Source organism: Taeniopygia guttata, chromosome 7 (genome assembly GCF_048771995.1).
Source record: "Taeniopygia guttata chromosome 7, bTaeGut7.mat, whole genome shotgun sequence".
NCBI classification, from domain to species: domain Eukaryota; kingdom Metazoa; phylum Chordata; class Aves; order Passeriformes; family Estrildidae; genus Taeniopygia; species Taeniopygia guttata.
In genome coordinates this window covers 26,269,800-26,290,598 of record NC_133032.1, presented here as the reverse complement: position 1 = coordinate 26,290,598, position 20,799 = coordinate 26,269,800, and the positions used below count along the sequence as shown (strand labels likewise).

Sequence of the window (20,799 nt, the reverse complement as noted above, 5' to 3'; positions counted from 1 at the left end):
AAAGCATCATATTATCTTCATCATTTGACTGAAATAGTTTTTCTATGCTTTGAAGGACGGGTGAGTCATACAGAGAATAACTTCAAAAAACTATGATTGTTATCTCCACTGGACTACAAAGAGAGTTGACATCCTTTTGCTAAAATGTTACTCCATCTATAATTTTTTCATGTACTTCAAATCACCACCAACAAAAATCCCAATACTTTTGAAAAATACATAAATTTCACAAAGTTGTCATCCTAATACTTTCAAAAGAATAATTAACTATTCTTCTAATGTGATAATTACCTACATTATAAACACAGAAGTATTTCAAGCAGAAAAAGCCTTCAGCATTATTGCTTCAAATTCAAAATACATGGTTAGAAACTAATTTTTTATCCTGGGCAGTTGTGTTCACCAAGTCAGTAATAGTATTCACATTTCTAAGTATCTAGCACAATTCTCTAGCAGCCTGTCATGATTAAACCCTTTCCTCAAAAGCAGAAGAGTTTCTACTGTTGTCTATGTGGTATTTGCAGATTTAGGTAGTAAGCTGCAGCAAGTACCAATTTTAAAAAAATTCATTTTGCACAAAACAAATTCAATTTAGATAAATCTTCAAGAGGCAAACTGACAAATAAAAATATTCAATGTAATCCAAGAATTCTTAGATTATAGGGCACAACTACAACATACATATTGAGGTCTCATTTCTCAAAGGTTACCTACATTATACTTGTCAGTAGAAATATGTGTTTGATCCTATCTGGAGACAAGACCCTCTGCTGAATAATTCACAAGTAGTTATTTCACACAAATATTCTCTCTTTCATCATTTCCACCATTTCAGTTTACTTCCCTTCCCTCACTGTTAATTTCCCCCTTGCTCAGACCTCCCAGTCATTCATGTTTCATGTTAAAACTAAGATATCCTAATAATCATTGGCCAAAAGAAGCCAGTGTCTGATGAAGATTTAATAAATTTCAAATAACATTTTTAATTGTTCAAATACTAGAAAAAGGGTACTTTACCCAACTAAGGCTATTAGTCTTCACAAATATCTTCACAGTATTTCATACTTCTCATCAAAAACAGTGGGATTGATTGGGTGATACTCCCTTGGATAAGCAGTATGTATTTGACATGTTTTTAAGGTGACAGAAGAACTTCTTTTTCTTTTGCTTATCTACAGAGATCTTTATGTCAAATTTTTTTAAGTTATCTCAATTTAATATAAATTAAATTTCCTCTCACCTTTCCCTGGACTCTCTTACAATTCTGCCCAAGAAACAATTAATTTATTCTATTAGGATGACACACAACTAAATCTGAAAATATTTTCAAGTATCTTCTGTGTAATGACTGTCTACCACTCTCAGCTTTTAATATAGATGTATGAAGTTTTTAAGATTCCAGTTTAATTTCCTGAGAAATGCACCCATAGGGTGAGTGGTTATCAAACTCAATTTTATATTCAGGAGCTAAGCCAAATGTATTCACATGAAGCACTGCTGTTCCAAGGAGGCAAATGGGATTTGAGCAAACATCTGAATCTTATTTGCACTGGGTAAAACCTTATGTCTCACCCCTTATCTGTCCTTTAGCTCTTTCTCTGAGCACTAGTCAGGTCTCACCTGAGCAGCAGCAAGAGCCATGGGCATGTGTTTAGCTGGCCTGAAAATGCACAGCTGTGTGTAAAGCTGCGTTCACTCCTAGAACAGCTCCAGAACGCTTAAATTAAATGGAAATGTGACTTCATCACTTCCAACTTCTTTAATGCCATAATAGCATATTTCCACTACATTAAGAAAAGCCTGCTGTTATTTTTATGCATGTTCAGCAATAAGGATGACTTTTTTCTAAAGATAATGAAATAACAATTATGCCCATTTTGGTCTTTCTAATGCTTAAATTAGTATTTTCTAATCCCATTTCTAAAAATACAAATACCATCTATCTCAAAGCATTTTTTTCTGGCTTGTTTTCTTGACAATCAGAATTTTGTTTAAGGACTCAAATTTTTGGCTTGAGTATTAAGTCCCAAAGATTCGAGTGTGAATTCCATGAAGAGAGCTTCTCTTCCAAGCTTGTTCTTTTTTTAGAGTGATAAAAATAAATGTCGGGTTCTACTAATAGAAAGCTGAAAGATGTAATTTTCTTTTGAAAGAAGTAATTAAATCAGCTTTCTCAAGTGCTTCAGCCATAATTGGATTTGTTTCTAGATAGCCTTCAAGTTTTGCACAGCCTTATTTCAGATGTCTATTTAAGAGACTAAAAATATATTTTCTTTGTATTCATTATAAAGAAAGAGGTGCAAATATGTTCTTGCTTCTCTGAAGATCATTCCTAAATAATCCAGTATTGAGATAAAATTTTGAAAGAAAAATTAGTTAATGGTACAAATCCCAGTAACTTCTTTACTGGTGTTCATATGCTTTTTTTGCTTATTGGTAACTTCCCGAATGGTTGACATACCACTGCATATTTAACCTCCTCGATCTAACACAGAGGACAGATATTCATTAGATTAATACATCCTGTGGAAAGAACAAACCAGTCAGAAGTCTGAATGCATTCCTTTCTCATTTCTGGATTTTCTAATTTTATTTTGTTTTCATTTAGCTGAACTCTTACACAGCTAGAGTCCCCACTAGGAGGCCCTTCACACCATTAAAAACCTTTTGTGTTCACTTCACCAGGTACTTCTAGCATTTACACATAAAAGTCTTAACACTCTAATATCTTTATTAAAATACACTTTATTCTGCACTGTCAGAGTTCTACTTTTCATGATCTTATGATGTCTTAAAGCTGATGTCTTCCTTCAGATTTCTCCAAGATAATACATTCCCATAGTCAATCAGGCTTTTATTGCTAGAAACTTCTTTTTCCACTGACAGCTGAATTTTGTAAAGGGTACTTGCAGAGTGAGAATAGACGTTAAGGAGAATAAAGAAATTAAGCAACCAATTTAAACTACTGGGCTGGTTTTGGGTGAGATAGAGTTAATTTTCTTCACAGAAGCTTCTTCATAGCATGGGGCTGTGTTAGTCTCAGCATACCTCAGGGAGGCACATCATTTTACAGGCAGTTCAGTCTGAATTCATCAACAAGCTTGCAAAAAATAATGTAGAGTATCTGAATTTTATTTCCCATACAACACTGCCCACTCAGCGCTGTACTTCAAAATTCATTATGTGACTGTCTATAGAAACTTTATAATTTATTTCCATTTTTTTCTCATGATGGATACAGAACCTTTATTACAAGTATTTTTTCTAATGGAAAACAACGTGACCAACAGGTGCAGAAATTAAATACAACTACTATGACTCTTCTGTGTCCCAAAGGCTATATTATCTTAAATTGAGAAAGACCCACATTTAGTAAATCAGAGAATTTAGAGAAGTTATTCAGAAATTGAGGGCAACCACAACAGATAACGATACAGAGGGAAATAAATACTCCCTTCCTGGTCACATATAGAAAAGCAGACCTGTGTCACAGCAAAACCACACATCATACTTGGCTATTTACTACATAATCTAACTCACACTGTAAAAGAATGCTGCCTAGGAATGCTTAGGCAACACAATAACAGAAACATAAATTGAAAAGGTCTTCAGAGATGTTGCTTGTGTCACCTTCACCGGGCTAGTAAATAATTTTTAGCTGTTTGAGTAAGCAGTGTTAAGATAATAACAATATTGACTGCAGTGAAAGTCCTTTTGTAACAGCTTCCATCAAGTGACTACACTTCCTACATTTTTAACTGCATGAGAATAGCTTCTGGTAGAGCTAGAACCAAAAAGAAATGTAGCAATCAATTGAGCATAAATGAGCATAACACAACAAAGGGCAAATATGTCTGCATACAAATGTGCAAAAATAGCCAAGGTGCAGCAAAAATGTTTTCAAAGGCAAAGCAAGTGAGTGGAATTGATTCAGGAAGCAGCAGGAGCTTATATCTACAGTGGATCAAAAATCATGGATGTAAGAGCATTACCCCCTGCATCCAGACACAATGAATCTTAAACTGAATCAAAATTAATCTTTGTTTATCATTAATGTTATGGCCCTCTCCAAAAAGTATAATCCATTTTCATCTGTAGATATGAACAGATAAGATGACATAGTGAGCCAGAGCAATGCAGTGTCACAAATCAATCAGGACACAGAATGTCAACTTCTCTGGCTGCTGACATATAAATCAACTCTACACAACTGTTTTAAAAATATGATTACCAACAGTGGGTATTGTGCATGTTTCAATAATTTAGTGTGGTATTTTAAAACATAAAATACTAATGTTATACAATTTAAATATAAAGTATTTGTTTCCATATGCTGATTATGTATTAGAGAGTCAGTTCAAATTGCTACAGACACATAGAAGCAAGCTGACTGGAGACAGATCATCTCTAGTAATATCTGGTGGCTCAGATTTGTTCTTCTGACCCCTAAGTATGTAAACAAATTGATCCAACCACATGAATAGTAATCATTTAGGTCAGGTTCTTCTTACAAGGAAACAGAGGAAAAAGACACAAAGGCCATTCTATGCACCAATGCTGCTACAGTGAGCTACAGTGAGTATCCTCTATCAACCAGATTTAGATTGATACTTTAAAAGCCCTAGTTTTCAGTCATCACAAACAATTTTTACTAGGGTAGCTATCATAATCTGCACAATTTTTATCGATACAAGACCCGTGCTGCAACAGAAAGGAAAGAGAAGGTGTAAGATGACCTGGATCTGAAAAGCCTATAGCTTTTAAATAGTAACAAGTGCAACTTTTTCTAGTTTTACATTTGAACGTATTCTTTTTATCCCAGCTTTGTTTCTTTATACATAACTGGCCATGTGTATTCAGAAAAAAAGGATACCAAATGAGGCTTTTTTTTTTGTTTCCAAAAATCTGGAAGAGGCTCTCCCCTTGTCCCTCTGTATCACCTAAAAATGTACCTAATGCAAGAAATCTCTGTGTCCAGCTCATCAAAACTTGATGTCTGCAGGGGAGGGCAGGCAAGTGGGATGGAGCCTGTTCCAGCACCTTGCATCAGTGCATAGCTGAGCTTTTAGGTTTTATCTTAAAACTGAAGAAACACTTTTTGTTCTTAAAGACAGGTACATGCATCAGAGCTTTATTTAAACAGTGGAACAGTTATTTGGGATAACAGGAGTGAATCCAGAGGATTTTTGTAATGATGTTCTATTTAGCTGAAAAAAGTGCTTGGAAAGCGTAAGACAGATTGAAAGTCTTACAACTCAAGGAGAAAATGAGCAATCAAATTTTTCAGGAATTGAGGAAAATGAGCAGAAATGTGAAAGAATGGTGAAGCAGGCAAAGATAATTTTCTTTAGAACATTTACTCCTTGATCTATAATAAAGGGGAGGGAAATAATGAGATAACTCTCAGTATGAGGCTAGGTAGGTACACAAAGGCCTAGAATTAGAGAATTAGAGAGACTTTAAGCACACAAGAGTCTGGCATTAAATGTAAAGAATAAATCTGTGCAGAAGCCAGCAAAAATCTCAGTCATAGTAGAGTAAGGAGAGGAAGAGAAAAGGAGTTTTACTTACTGTACCAGTACTGAGCTATAATTTAAAATACTTGTATTCAAGACAGCGCTTTATGGTTCCCTTTGGGGAATATCATCATGTGCAAATGATTGAGCATTCAGTGATTTTTTTCTGTTGATCTCAAGAGCTAATGATGTTCTAGTCTGATTAACCACAAAATGAAGAGCGCCATTTATCCCTGGGATCATACACCAGAGCCAAGCAGGCAGAGCAGCATGGCCAGATGGCAAAAACAGCAGCAAGGAGTGAACCCTTTCTCAGGATTGCCTCAGCATTGTTTTCAACACCCCATGTTTCAGGAGGTAAGTGGTGCATAAGTCAGTCTCAAAACTATTTGTTTGTACTTGCAAAGTCTGTATTCTATTTCACAGTAAAAGCTGCCTTCAGCTTTGAAGCACTGGCAACAAAACAGGCCACAAGCTTCTCTGTGGTACACAGGCGAGGGGGGAGGAGGACAGGCAGAGAGAGAACTGGAAAGCAGCTTATCTAGGTTTAGTATGACAATTACTTTTACTTCAGGGCAGATTTTAGAGCGTAAATTAAAACAAAACCAAAGATGCTCCAAAGCATCATGGCTGACAAGAGGCATGACATACTTACAAAAAGGAAGTAAAATAAGAATCAGGAGAAGTCCCAAGTACTGACATTTCTAGGTTCCAGTTTCCTAGCTTTACAAAGGGCTAAAAAGGGGTAATAATGTCCACTACAATAGAGAAGTACTATGTAAAATCATGGTATTTTTGAGCTTTCATATGCTGCAGCTAGTCAACCTGAGTCCCTTATGTATATATGAATATATGTATATTGATAACTATTAAGCAGAATTTCCATTATGTGCAATAAAATCTGCACCCCAAATTAAACCACAAATGAATAACTTTTTTCTGTGGGCAATATCCACTTGCAATGCACATTCCTGTAATTAAAAATTGCATCACACGTGGGCAAAAAAGTGAGATTTTATAGATAAGTTTAATCCTAATGTTTCCTAGTTTTTGAATGTTGGTCTCAAATGCTGCTATCTACACCTCTGAGTAGAAGTTACATGCACACAATTTATATGACTGGATCTATGTTGGTAGTGAAAGGAACATTCCTGAAGAGTTACAGCTACACAATCTGGATAAAAATGGGACAGGATAAAGACAGTTGTTGGTCAACTCAGCTCCTTTGTGCACTAAAATTCTATTGACTAAAATAGGTAACATACAAGCTGCTTATGACATCACTATCAATTTACTTGAAAATAAATATTAATTTAATAAGAATTGTTGACTAAATAGTTCTAAAGTGTAAATGTAGATGTTTGTAACTATTGGTAGATGTGCCATCAGGTCCTGAGATATGATCTAACACTGTCAGCATCTGGAATGTTTTGCTAAAAATGAAATGGCACTAATGTGAAAAAGAGCTAAAAGTAAATATTAGGTACTGAGTTTGCTCTTCTACTTCAACACTGATTTTGTATTCCAGAAGAGAAGATGCACAGGTAGATGAACAATAGAATGAGTATTTCCAAATCATGGAGTAGGTTCAGGAATTTGGCTGCATGTGTTTCTCTGGAACACCTGCATTACCCCTTGATTAAAATAACATCAGCAGCATTCTGAGAAAGCTTCATATTTTGAACTGCAGTGTTCGTAATGTCTCCCCTTCCACAGCATTGCTTCCTTTCACAAACAAGCCAGGGAAGCACAGCCTAGATGTAATCACTGGGAAATGGAGGGCACCATCCTCTGAAACAATATTAAGAGTTAGCAGCAGTTTGCAATAAAACTGAGAAGGTACCCCAGCTGAGGTCATGCAGAGCCAATCATTAATGAAACTTCATTTGACAGCTGCATTATCTGCTTGGATGATGAAGTAACAAGGATTTCTATAATTCACAGTTTACTTCTGGCAAAGGCAAACACTTTGAAGGGCAAGATTCAAAACCATCTCGCTTTGGAGAAACTAACAAAATGAAAATAACTACACTTAGGAAGGTGTAATCAAAAACAGAGATGGTAAGTATGCTTCCCATGGAATAAATGCCTAGAGATGCTTTTCAGGGCCTTACAGCAACCATGCAATTAATACAAATAAGGCAGTGCTGTTGTGAAAAGAACAACTCTTATCTGTATCACAGTACAGAGTCTGCATCAGCAGGCAGCCAGAGGCTGAGGGGAAAACACTCAGCCTAGATTCACTACACCTGGGCAGCCTCATTAGCCCAGGGCCTCATAAGGCACTTGGGTTTTTTGATATTCAGAGAAAAGAAGTACTTTCTTTTCCTTTCTACTCTTTGAAGAAAAGGGTGGTTCTGCAAAACTGACTCTGACAAATGAGTTCAGTTCAAGGAAGAAGATTTAAAATTGATAAAAGGTAAGCAATAAAGAAATGTACTGTGATTGAAGTTTATGGTACGCAAGGAGGAAAGAGGTGACAGTAATAGTTTTGGGAATAAATAGAACTGGTGGCATCCTATGACTGGATGCTTTCAAAACTACTATTTACATGGATTATTTGTGACAGAATAGCTCTGTAATATAGGGAGGATAATTATTCTGCTCTACTTGGTGCTGATGAATCCTCTAGCTAAAATATTGTCTGGTCTCTGGCAATAAACTGTAAAGTACACAAATGGGGGAGATTCCAGAGGATTGCAAGAAGACTAAAAGACTTAATCTAAAAGAAAGGCTGAATAGCTATTGTTATCCCTATTAAAGAGAGAGGACTAGTACAAAGAGTGCAAGGATCTCAAAATGTCCACAGGGAGCTGTGATTAAGACTGGAATATGTTGATTACACATACTGAAGACTTACATTAGACACCAGGGAAACCAAGCTTGAAAGAATAACTAAACACTCAGGTGGCATATCTAGAAAAACCAGCATTCCTGCTGTTGTAGAGTTCTGAATTCATTAGGTGAAAATCAGCTAGGCAGTCATCTAGCTGTACTTAATCCTAATGCAAGTGCAAAACAATAATCCTGATGCTCCTCCCAGCTCTACACATCTGTAGATGTGTAACTTATTGCATATTACAGGAGAGAGTAACACTAAAACAGTTACGAAAATTCTACTGTCCGATAGTCACCCTAAGGAAACTCTAAGCAAGTAACTTAAATGTAGACTCTCAGTGTAAGTAAAAGACCTTGCCTAAAGACCCATACTGCCAGGTGTGGTGACAAAACTAAAGGAAAGCTACTCATGAACCCGAAGACCCAGTCACAGGTTGATATCTTCTCCCAGCCTGTATTCCTGAGGTCCTCCTCTGAGGAAAGATTAGAGGAGTCAGTCCTGTGTACTGCTATTGCTCTCATAAACTGGGCCCCACAATCTGAGGGAGTCAGAGATGGAAATTTGGCCAGATTGCAAACTATATTAAAGAAAAACCTAAATGTGAAGATTGGAAAATGAGATGCATGGAATAACTCAAAGCACAGTGCTTTGCAAAGGATTTAAGACAGCAGTTCTACCAAACTTTTTGCTGCATTCTGAAAATGTTGTTTAAATGTAAGTTAAAGTTAAAACCTACTTTCCCCACAGGAAGATTTTTTTTCATCCTAAAACTAAAAGCGTAAATTTTCAAAGCAAGGATAAAACAAACTTAGCAAACATGTTGCATAAGGGGCCAGACTGAATAAATCCTGTAGAAAAGTGTCCAAGGCCAAGAATTCCTATGTTTGAGCAACACTCTCTTTACTCATTAGTAAAAAAATAAGCATTAGACAATAGGCCTGAAAGAGCAACAAGTTGCTTTTCACAAAGCACAACATTCAACTGTGAAATCAACTGTCAGAGGCCTTTCTGAACACCAAGCCTACTTATTGTCAAAAAGTATGAGATGTACAGAGAGGTGAGTGTGACTACTGATGGCTATTTAGCACTGTGGTTCTGAAATAAAGCCTGGCTCAGGAAGTTACTAAATCCTGCATGCTCTAGTATATGATACTACAAGAAAGGGCACTTAATTAATGCTGTTACAGATTCTTCTATAAACTAAAAGTAATGGCCTTTCCTCCTGAAAATGTACTTCTCATTTTGCAAAGCTCCTTAAGAATTTTTACAGATTTTTTAACTATATTAAGTTATTCCAGTGACTTTGACCATTTTCACCAACTTCCAAAGTCTATGCCCAGTTTGGTTTTTTTATTTTCTGTCAAATATTCTCCTTGAATTCCAAGCCAAATCATTGAAAAGCCACCACTCAGTCTGTCTAGTGCTTTATTTGGCTCCGAAATTGGTCACAAAAACAATTGTATGAATCTTTTTGTCTGTTAGACAGACTATCTGATGCCGTAACTAATTTTGTGCCAAAGTTCTATTTAAAACCATAGCTTTGGCCTGATCTTATAAATCACCTATATTCATCTCCAAAGAACTTAAGATCATGACTTTTCTAAAACTGAGAAGACCAAACTCAGGACATCTTTTGCAGACAGAATTATTTTTAAAAGCCTCAAACATCTGAATTTCTTTTCAACTGCTCAGATACTTAATTTCAAGGAAAAGAAATTTTACAGATAGAAACCACGTAAATCTGAAGTAGATTTTAGGATCCTGAGAGTGTGTGCCCAGTGTTTCTTTCAACAGTGCACATCCTTTAGCAGTAAATGTGGTATTTATAATTCATTTCACTATTTTTCAGTAAGCTGCAGTCACCTTTGCTTCTAACAAATCTTTCTTACAAATTTGAACTTACTGCTCCAAATAAGAACAAAAAGATGGAAAGATACATTTATATTGAACATCAATTTTTGATGAACTACAGAACAGACAAGAAGGTGCTGAGAACAAGCTCCACAGCCCCATCTGTTGGCTAATGAAGCTCCCAAAACCATCCACCAGCCCCTAGCCAATAATGAAGTAGAACCAGTTTATTTTTTGGATAAAATTCCAGGTTTTACTATCTATGGCATCTGTGTACCAGTAGCAACTTTCACTATCCAAGCACATAGTAATTGAGTTTCTAACACACTTCTGTGATTTTTTTTACTTAGTTCCCCTAAATTAGGCTGGATACTTTCTGAGTCAAAATCTAATCCCCTACCACAAGTAAAGATGCTACTTCTAGGATATGATAAGTTGTCATTCAAACTCTAATGGCAGTTAAACTGTGTCACAGTACCACTGAAATTTGGGTATCCTGCACTAAAATTTGATTACCCAAAATAAAGTTTCAGGCTAATTGCTATCTTTTAAAAGCTCTTTAGAGGAAAGAGAATTCATAAAGAATCTTAGTAATGCAGGATCATCTGACTCCACTATGTTCTTTTCAGTCCAAAAATACACTTTCCTTTCAAAGGACTAAATTCTATTCCTGCTCAGGCCACAGTCATAACAAGCCATCTGCAGGACTTTTAAAAAGATATTGGCTGCTGGGCAGTTTTGCTCATTCATAGCTTTCCATCCTATTATTCAAAAGTCCATAAAATAAATGGACTCCGTATCTCTTATCTACGAACCTTCAGGACTCCTATGGTCAATAAAGCAGCTTTTCTGCAAGAAGAGCTACAGAACCAGTCCCCTTTATTCTGGAAACAATGTATGTATGCTAGGCTGGGGGGAATGGCTGTGAAGCTGAGATCTTTGGGGCTTGGTAGCAAAGAAGCAAATGGCAAGAGAGCTACTCTGTTTAAATCAAAAGCTGAGATGACCAAAACAGATAAATGAAATGTGTAAGGACAGATGAAAAGGAAAGAGTCATGAGAGGTCATGAATCACATCTATCTTTGACAAACTTTATTTAAATAGATTCTACACCCATATCACAGGGACATGCCAGAAAACAATACAAATCTAAGCAGTGGTGCAGCAGACAGCCTTCATAGTTAAACTCAGTGCTCAAAATAACTGAAGATTATTTTAATCCACTCTCTAATATGGTGCCAATATAACCTACAGATGTGAAACTCGCTAAAACGGAATTTTAGCATGTAAAAAAAGCACGGCATTGCCCTGTTAGCTATCTACTTATGGTGTTTACAGACAGCAATTGATGAAAAAATTATTAAAACCGAGTGTAACCAGCAATATGATGGAGTATTCTCTATGTTGCTTTAGAAATAATGTGCAGCCCTGTGTGAGTTATGTGTGGAATCAGTATCCCACAAATGATGTCTTAAAAGTACTACAGAGGTGAGAAAGTACATGCATTTCCAGATTATTTCTTGGAAAAATATAGAACTCATAAATGTCTGTTAAGGTATAGCTTAGAATTTTCCCAATTTTTCAAGGAGTTGCTCTTTAAATGTATTTTTATATAATTCTGTTTTAATACACTTAGAATGGAGAACTGTTTTCAGATTTTGTATGATATATAAACTCCTCGGTATTCTGAGAACCTTTGTGAGGGCTATTTCCAGCAGTGAGGGGATTCTGCTCCTTTCCTAGAGCAAGCACTTGTATTAGCTAGGAAGGAACAGCAGAGGCCCTACAAGGGCAGCAGTGCACCCAGACAAGCGAGATACAAAGGTTCAGATGGTGATGTTTGCTCTTCTCGACAGGTTGGAAATGCCTTGTGTGCACTTCATTCAACACACAGACACTACATGAGATGACTTTAAAGCAATCTATCAGGTATCACACCCAGGTCCTTAACTTACCCCTCCCATTGTGATGCCATCGATAAGTGCCACATACGGCTTCTTGCAGGTGCCTGTAAAAAACACCAAGGAAAACAGTCACCCACCTTTTTCAAGAGTGGACCTGTGACTTGCTGCCACATGACAGGTTTCCCTACATCTTACTTCAGCAAGAGCAGCAGAAAGTAAATAGGAATTTAAGCAGTAATCATATTATCATCTTATAATGAAGGTACCTCATGTAATTCTTAAGTAATGATTTACTGGACCGTGAGTGCTGTAAGAGAACATTATACAACTAGCAAACATTGGACTGTTTGTTATGTGAGTACCTGACAGTTTAGCCAGTATAAATAGCTTTGCCTGATGTTGGGACACAGCAGATGCCCTTTCACCCCCTCTTAAAATCTGGACTAAGAGCATGGGGTGTGTTCCAGCCTTTCACTGCTTTATTACAAAGTCAGAAGTATGGGCAGGTTCCAGGCACAATGTGAGTATAAATTCTGCAATGCAGGCATGTTCTGTCATGGCAGCTCTTGCATACAACCCTGATGGCGCAGGCAGGTTCAGATGACAATGCCCTGAATTACCAACGTCATCTGTTGGGGCCTTTGGAAAGCATAAAACTAAACCCAAATGGTTTCAATTACCATTCATGGAAAGACTCAGAACTTCACTGTGAATGAAACAGCTGCCTTGTATTCAGTGTTTTCAGGTCAGCCTTACAGTCCAAAAAGATTGATCATACAGGTATCCTCTGCAACCCTGTTGAGAGTTTTTCTGTAACAACTATAGAGAGCCTTGTTTTTAAAAGAATTATTTTAAAATGCAGTTCAATCCTTCAAATTATTAGTTAGAAAATGTTAAGAGAATTGTATTTTGAACTTTGTTCTTACATGAACTTACAAGCTAATGCATGGGCTGTAGGTGCTACCCCCTGAACCAAATTTCTATGGCAGCAATCCTTTCCCATTGCAGTGCTGTGACAGCAGCTCTCCAGTGTATTTTTAAGTTGTAAAATGTAAGACATAAATATTTTTAGCAGAAATCTCAGTCTTAAAGGAATATGGTCATACTAAAGCTAGAAAAAAAATCTAGGTTTTGTAATTACATGCATTAGAGATATTGAACACCTAATAATTTTTTTAAAAATTATTATCCTTTTTTAATATGCTTTACTCTAGTAAACTTCACACAATATCTTTGCAATAAACTAAGGCAGCTCACTCCTGAGATAAATAACCCTAGTCTTTCATGCAATCTATTTAAATGGAAAGCCTTCATATAATTGAATCTTTTGCTTTCTGACGGAATATTAATGATTTTCCACACATCTATTTTTACCTCAGGTCTTCTTTGAAGCAGATCAATGATACTTAGGGCAGAACTGCAGTGTCTGCAGCTAAAACTAATTCTTCCACAGAGGAAATGGAACTAACCAGAACAATGGGATGGGATAAAATAGCTGTCACAATAACTTAAACAAAAGAAACATATTCTGCATGCAAGGTATAAAAATGGGATATGTTATATTACTGGTATTGAACTTGGTAAAAAAAAAAAATTACTACTTCTCTGATGTTACCACAGTCTTTAATAGATTATCAAAGAGATAAATTTGCATTTGAAGCCAGTGTAATGAAAAGTATACTGTTTAAGAAATTGCTAATAACATACCAATGGCATTGTTCAGCCTATATTCTCCTCTGAAGAAATCTTGTAACAGTTTATCTCCAACTTTCCCCGCTTCTGTGATGGCTTAAGAGAAATAAAAATTCTGAAGATAATTGTAAGCTTAATAGAAAACACAAGTAAACAATGCCTCATAAGTTGGGTCTTTTCCTACAGCAAATAGAGACATACTTAATCCTGCTTTATTATATTTCAGAAAATTTGCTCAAATTTAAATATGAACATAAGTCTTAAATTTGATTTAATGGTATTTTGCTGGAGACTGTCATATACTTGTGAGTATGGTCCATTTTCTAACCCCTCCTAATGTCTAGTAATGTCTAGTAATACTAATGTCTAGTATTCATTTGTGGTATTTTTCATAGCAACGTTTAGAACTGTCACTTAAAACTGACTATATTAAAGACTTTAAATACTAAAAATGAAAGTAAATTAGAGCATAACATAAAAATATATTGCTATACATTGTTATAACAATAACTTGTGCTGCTTGTTTACCTACAGTTTACAACTGCTAATTTTGACACTTTGGAGATTTCCTGTAGTCCACAGCTAAAAAAAAAAAAAATCACAGATACATTGATTACCCTTGTCAGATCTGTAACTAGCTATCTAAAACATTAGACACAAAATATCTAATACTAGCAGAGCAACCTGTTAGGGCCCTTCAAATTTCTTAGAAAGAAGCTGTCAGTAATGAAAATCTTGGAAGAGAAATGTAGAGACCAGAACCCTCTCCTGCCAGAATGACTGGCTGATATTATCAGTTATTCATTAAAATGTAATTTTTACTCTTATATACACTGTCCTGACAGTTGTCTCCTGACAAATACCTTAAATAGCATCTACACATCAAGTTGTCATAAGAGTCAGCACAACTGATCTCTTACTCTTGTGTAGCAAGATTTTGTTTACAAAGATTTTGTAAACAAAGGAAATCAACACAAAATAGTGACTTGGAAAGACATCACATGTTTAAGTGAGGATAGTCCTTACCTCGGATGTCACCTCCAGCACAAAAAGCTTTTCCTCCAGTTCCCTTTATAATTATTAGAAAAGTTTCAGGATCTTGCTCCCACATCTAAAAAGAAGTAAGTATTTCCACATAAGACTAAAATCTGTAAATGCTTGTTCTTTTTAGCGTCTGTAACTCTTATTCCACTTTTTCAAAAAGCAAGTCGAACCATACTTTAAAATACATTGCCTTAAACTGAAGTTTAAGATCTAAATGTCTTTCTGCCACTTCTGCATCCTATTCAACTATGAGAGCAGAGACCAGCAGAGCTGCCTTTCCTGGTTCAGAAAAACACCTGTGCACAGCTCTCAGCCTCTGAAGAAAGGCAGCACCCCACAAAAGGGGGCCAGATGGAAATCAAAAACTGATACCTTTTTGGCTGTGCTTCAAAAATGTCTAATAAACACCAAAAGGCATCAGACAATTACCCAACAAATATTGGTATCCAATGAATTTGACTTTGTGCATATGATAAATAGTATCATTAACTTAAAAGAGATTATTCTCATGCTTAAAATCTCACGGTACTTCACTAGCTTGTAGAAACAGTGCCTCTAAATGCATGAGTTCTCATTTAAGGAATGACACTGACAGCCCCCTGCTTCCTAGTGGCTGGTATCTTATTTTCAGCCATGCAGCCTCCCCACAAAACATGCACTCCATCAAGAGGCAACACCACTCTATGGGCTGAAATTTTTGCCAGCTGACCAGGTGGGTGCTGCCAAAAGGAACACACAAATGCTGAGCAGTGCTTGCTCTTAATTCAGTGCTGGTATTAACATGGATGTGGATTTACCTATGGAGATGCTAAATTTAACTCTGTCTGACAGCTTGTTTCTTTGATGTGTCTCCTCTTTCTAACTTGCTTGAAACTGCCTGGTTTTTCCCATGCTATAAATCTGAGCTCACTTAACTCATACAAACTTTCATCCTTTAAGTCAGTACTCTAAGAAGTGTCTAACTGCATTTTAAAATTGGTTTCAAATAACATTTGTATAGTGGATGGGTAGAAGTGGAGATACTAACCTTTATTTGAGGGTAAATTTGTTGGATCATAGACAGATTTAGTGCATTGAGAGCCTTGGGTCTATTCAAAGTTATTATTCCTGCAGCTCCTTTCTTTTCCAACAACACTTCTGCTGCCGAATCTGTCTGCTTAGACATTTTCTGTGCATGCAAAAACAAATAAATAAAGCAAATGCCATCAGTTAGGTAACCTGAGTAACATATCTACAAAAGTGTTTAGGAAATATATTCTCTACATGCTATCTAGGATCATAAAACATGCATTCTGGAATTGTATGCTAAGCTTTTCCCACTGTACTTCTATTTGAATTTCCTAAACAGTTCTTTGGAAACTACTTTAAGTCCTTCAGAGTAATAAACCTCAGACAAGATTTTGGACCATGCATTGTTTTACAACAACATTTTGAATTCAGTTAAATAAAATCTACAAAAGAAACACACAAACACATACAAAAAATCAAACAAAAAATTCCCCACCCTACTGATAAAACACAAATCCATGGTTCCTTAAAACTGACATTCTGAAAATACGTGCAACAATTAGAACAATGACAGTTCCATATATCCTTACGAGTAGTTTGACACTGCAAACCCAAATGTACACCCTGCTTTGCCTTCAAGTAACTTTTAACAGTAGAAAACAAATCCCCTGAACTATTTTCACACTCATAGTGAGATGATATTTAAGGAATTTACAGATGCTAACACAGAAACTATCTATAAATTAAAGAAATATCTATAAAGTAAAGCCAAAACAATCAAGCTTTAATTTACGGTATAATAGACACCTGTAACAAAGTGCTCAAAGATGTGGGCAATACTATGCCTGAGCAATAAGTGACAGTGTTCAGAACCTCTGTGTGCAGACACATTAGAAGTTGCATGTGCTGTGTGCCTCAGGGGAGTGAGAGAGTCCTCAAAGCTTCCAAACCAGTCAAACATGATGCTGTCCTTACCAAATGCTGTAATATTACTTGCAGTCTGTTGAGTGCCCTCAGCCTGAAAAAGAAGCATTAAAAAAACAGCTAAAACCATAAACCAGCCACAGGACTCCCCAAATATCTGACTGCTGGGTTAAGCACAGCAGTGGCAGAAAAAATTGGGACCAAAACTGTTTTACATTCTCCTTATAAGAATCAATTAAATTACGGCAAATTTTTTTTGCTTACTAGTAAATAAATAGCAGATACCAATATCAGCTACTAATGTTTTCAAGTTAGGAGAAAATACCAGGAGAGAGGGGTTGGGGATATGATTGACACTCTGTGTCTTTTAAAGCTTTTTGCAGGCACGTTTAAATGTTGACATTAAAAGAAAAAAAAAGAAAAAAGTCTTGTCAAAACTTTTGTCTATTTCCAAAAGCTTCCGTGACACAAACTTGCCCTCGTGTGTACACATTTCACGTACATTGTGTAAGAGCTCGCACAGTGCTCATACTTTTGTGGGTGACAGGAGGGACCCAGGCTGTCAAACTTCGTGAACACACCACTCGTTTGGAGCAGCGAGGCTGTAATTTATTAATGGCCACTGAGGCTGTGCTGGCCACACATCAGAGCTGCAGTGAGAAATTCACCTTTCAGCTGCTTCAGCGCACAAACCCAGCCAACTCCAAGTTCTATGTTAGTGCCGCGGTACACTACGCTGTTTTCTAATGGCATGCTTGTTTTTGAAGGTGAAAGTTAGCGAAGGCCTGGCTGATCTAGGCCCGAGCTGTAACTCGCAGCAGCTGCGGGGCTGCGCCTCCCGGCCGGCTCGGCCGCCGCTCCCCTCGCTCCCCGCCGCCGCTGCAGCCCCTCAGGGCGGCCCCCGTTACCTGGGCAGCGCCCGCAGCGCCGGGCCCGCCATGGCGGCGCCGCTCCCTCACCGGCCCCGCCGCGGCACAGCGCGGGGCGCATGCGCAGAGCTCCGAGGGGCAGCGGCTCATGAGGGCTCGTCCCCACGAAGCCTTTTGCATTAACCAAGGCAGATTCCTTACCCTGCGCAGGGAAAGGTGCTGCTCCCCGTCCTGGATAAGGCCGGGTGGTGTGAGGGGATCTGGTGATGCAGCTGCTTTGCCGGTGAAGCGAGGAATGCCGCGTGTAGCAGTAACATCAGCCGCGGCGCTGGCTGCTAAAGGCGGGGAAAGCTCGCATTGCCAAACTGCCCTCAGAGCTGAACTTCGTGCGCCGGAGCTGCATCCCGGCTGTTTATTGGACTGGTTTCTTAATTTCTGACCTCCAGGCTTCTCTCCACCTTCGCACCTGAAACACCAGACACATCTATAGAGCCCTCGCAGCTACTGACACGCGGTCAGGGGTGAGGTGGGATTAAGGATCCGCTCTAGTGTAACATCCCTGCAAGAACTGCTTATCCATGAAGGTAAACACGGGGAGAACGTGTATGTAGATTTACATTAGGAACAAGCACGGTTACTGACCCGACAGTAGCTACAGACAACGCTGTGCTGAAATACAGCCTGTGCGTTCAGCATAAATAGACTCAGAAGTTGCAGCTGTGGAAATTGCCTTTTGAAAGAAAATAAAATATTAAAACACTTGAGAATATTTCACCCTAGGAGTCAATAATACAAAATTCACTTTGATTTCAAGATCTAAGACCACTCCATGACTGTTTTTTAGGCTGACACATAGCAACATGAGACATGGAAAAGATGTGATGAACCATGGAGTAAATGACCATACAGTGCATTAGGTTGAACTGTAGCTTCATCATATCTTGGTGTAACAAGTTCTTAGCATCAGCTGCCTTGACTCACATTTGAATTTAAAAGAAAAAAAAAAAAAAAACTTAAAACCTTTTAGCAAATTAATTTTGCTTGAAGGAAAAAAATGTCCTAGCTCTCAGAAGCACTTCTAGAGAAGTCTCCAGAGGGCAACCTTGTTCTTTATTTCTAAAATGATTCAGCCCCTGGTTATATCAGCGTCATCTCTGTTGGCATTTCCGTTGCAGTGACTCTCAGAGTATATTAAATCTAGTTGTATTAATTTTAATCAAACTAAATAGGCACACCAAAAAAAAAAAAATCACCCCAGAACATTTCTGTATTAAGGCAGCCTCAGATTTCAGTCTTGTACAATGTGAACAAAAAATAACTGGGAACAGGACATGAGGTGCTTTTGCAGGCACTGGGAGACTGTCTACTGCAAACTAATTAATTGCAAGAATCCATTAGGTGATCCTAACTATTCAAACTTTCACCTAAAGGTTATATGATAATCAATGATGCAGCTTATTGGTGTCATTTAGTGTTCAGACAGCCCTATATGCTGCATTATATCAAGTGCCATGCAATTAAATCTAAACCAGGCTAAATGACACCAAATTATCACAGTTGGCAAACCTGAACCCTGACTTAGATAATTATTTTTAAAATTATGTTTGAGGATAACTCTGCAGCTCTCATCCAGGCATTACTAATTAGAGAGTTTGATAAGCAGGTAACATTTTTGTTTCTCATTTCCTGTGACTAGAAGTCCCTACATTTCACAGAAAAATATGAAAATAACTTTTCAGTGGGATAATCTCTTTGTTAGCGTTGTTGTGAAAACAAAGAAATGGGTGTGTGGAAGCTAACCTTGGGTAAGAGCAGGTGGAGGCTGTTTGAAAGCCCTGGAAATCTCTTAACAAATTCCACCTGCACATGGGCAAGGCTGTGATCAGGACATGATTACATGGGATGTCTGTTTCTGGGGGTCTAAAATAGAAGCTGGTGATCTGATTAATCTTTTACTTATGCTGATTTTGATCTGTTCTCCTCCTGTCCTCAGTGTAAGTAATGGTGTAAACCCTTTGTAGTCTTCCAGCAGTATGTCTGATTTAGGACACAAGTGAGCCTACTCCTTTGTAAACAATGAAGTAGCAACGAGCTTTGCCTTGACACAACTACTGATTTCTCTCCACGGTGCTGACATTGAATTTATATTTAATATTTTCTTTAAAATCTTTCCTTTTTTTTTTTAAGTAGTTTTTAAGAAGAAGGGGTGGTAACATGAAAGCCATCTTCTTGAGGCTTCATTTTTAAACCTGCTGGTGATGGCTTCCATTTACCTACAGTTTTTTTAGGGGCAGAGGATTCATAAGTGTCAGAAAATTGTTGGTTTTTCACAGCCATTTAGCTGACTGCAATCCTGTCCAAAAAGCAATTCAGATATCATCCTGTTTTTCAGTAGTCTTCCTGCACACTCCATTTTTTTCAGAGTGGAATGTCAAAGTGAAAATACTTTCTAAAAAGTAAATAAAAGACTTTTCTAAGTAGGTGGTGGAAAAAGAGTGAAAATAAGGAGTTGCCTGAGAATAAAGCAGAATAATATGACCTTTCACCTGGGAGTTTATGGATTATTTTAATTTTGGCAAAGAGGGCTGCACAATACTGGACCAAGCCAGGAACTGAGAATGTTTAAGTGTGATAGCCAGAAGGATAAACAGGTTGTAATTCCTCCCCCTGGAGAAGTTTCCTGGCAGGGCCTTCAGCAGGTTTGAAAAGAGAAAGTTGCAGGCTGTAGGAGGTCTTTGGAGTTGAGCAGATGTTTTCAGGTTTTGTTTCTGGTTTGGGTTTGTTTTTTTTGGGGGGGGGGGGTTGTTTGTTTGTTTGTTTTTTGGTTTTTTTGGTTTTTCATTTCCAAAAAATCATATAACTTTAGACTGTGGGAGCTCTTCCTCTCAAGGAGGATTCCAAGAGCAGCTCAGCTGCATTCTGTGTGCCACCTGGACAACCCTAGTTAACCATTAATTTGTGCCTCACATTCGCTTCTGAGAGCTCCCAGAGTAGTTGACTAAGAATAGATAATAAATGGTACAAGTACTTCATCATGTCCCATGCTGTTGTTTCCAGGTTTGCTGTAAATTCAGTCTTTTCCTCTGCTGGTCTAACAGCTGGCATCTTATTTCTGTATGTGTGGGTAGTAAGTGCATCCTTACAGCCTGTGA

The 20,799-nt window shown here is 37.5% G+C and overlaps 1 protein-coding gene across 3 annotated transcripts in view; it reads right to left on the bottom strand.

The window, feature by feature from the left end:
- HIBCH (3-hydroxyisobutyryl-CoA hydrolase) overlaps positions 1 to 18,091 on the bottom strand; it is a 37,117-nt gene extending 19,026 nt beyond the window's left edge. The window contains exons 1-6 of one of the 3 annotated variants that reach the window (XM_030277839.4): positions 17,849 to 18,091; positions 16,830 to 16,872; positions 15,874 to 16,014; positions 14,829 to 14,913; positions 13,818 to 13,898; positions 12,162 to 12,214 (exon numbers count right to left, since the gene is read on the bottom strand). In XM_030277839.4, coding sequence (XP_030133699.3) covers positions 12,162 to 12,214; positions 13,818 to 13,898; positions 14,829 to 14,913; positions 15,874 to 16,014; positions 16,830 to 16,872; positions 17,849 to 17,964 — 519 coding nt within the window. In that variant the 5' untranslated portion in view covers positions 17,965 to 18,091. Of the gene's footprint in view, positions 1 to 12,161; positions 12,215 to 13,817; positions 13,899 to 14,828; positions 14,914 to 15,873; positions 16,015 to 16,661; positions 16,873 to 17,686; positions 17,788 to 17,848 lie in introns of those variants that run through there. The other 2 variants (XM_002191621.7, XM_012575052.5) reach the window with 2 other exon arrangements.
- Between the last annotated feature and the right edge of the window lie 2,708 nt (positions 18,092 to 20,799).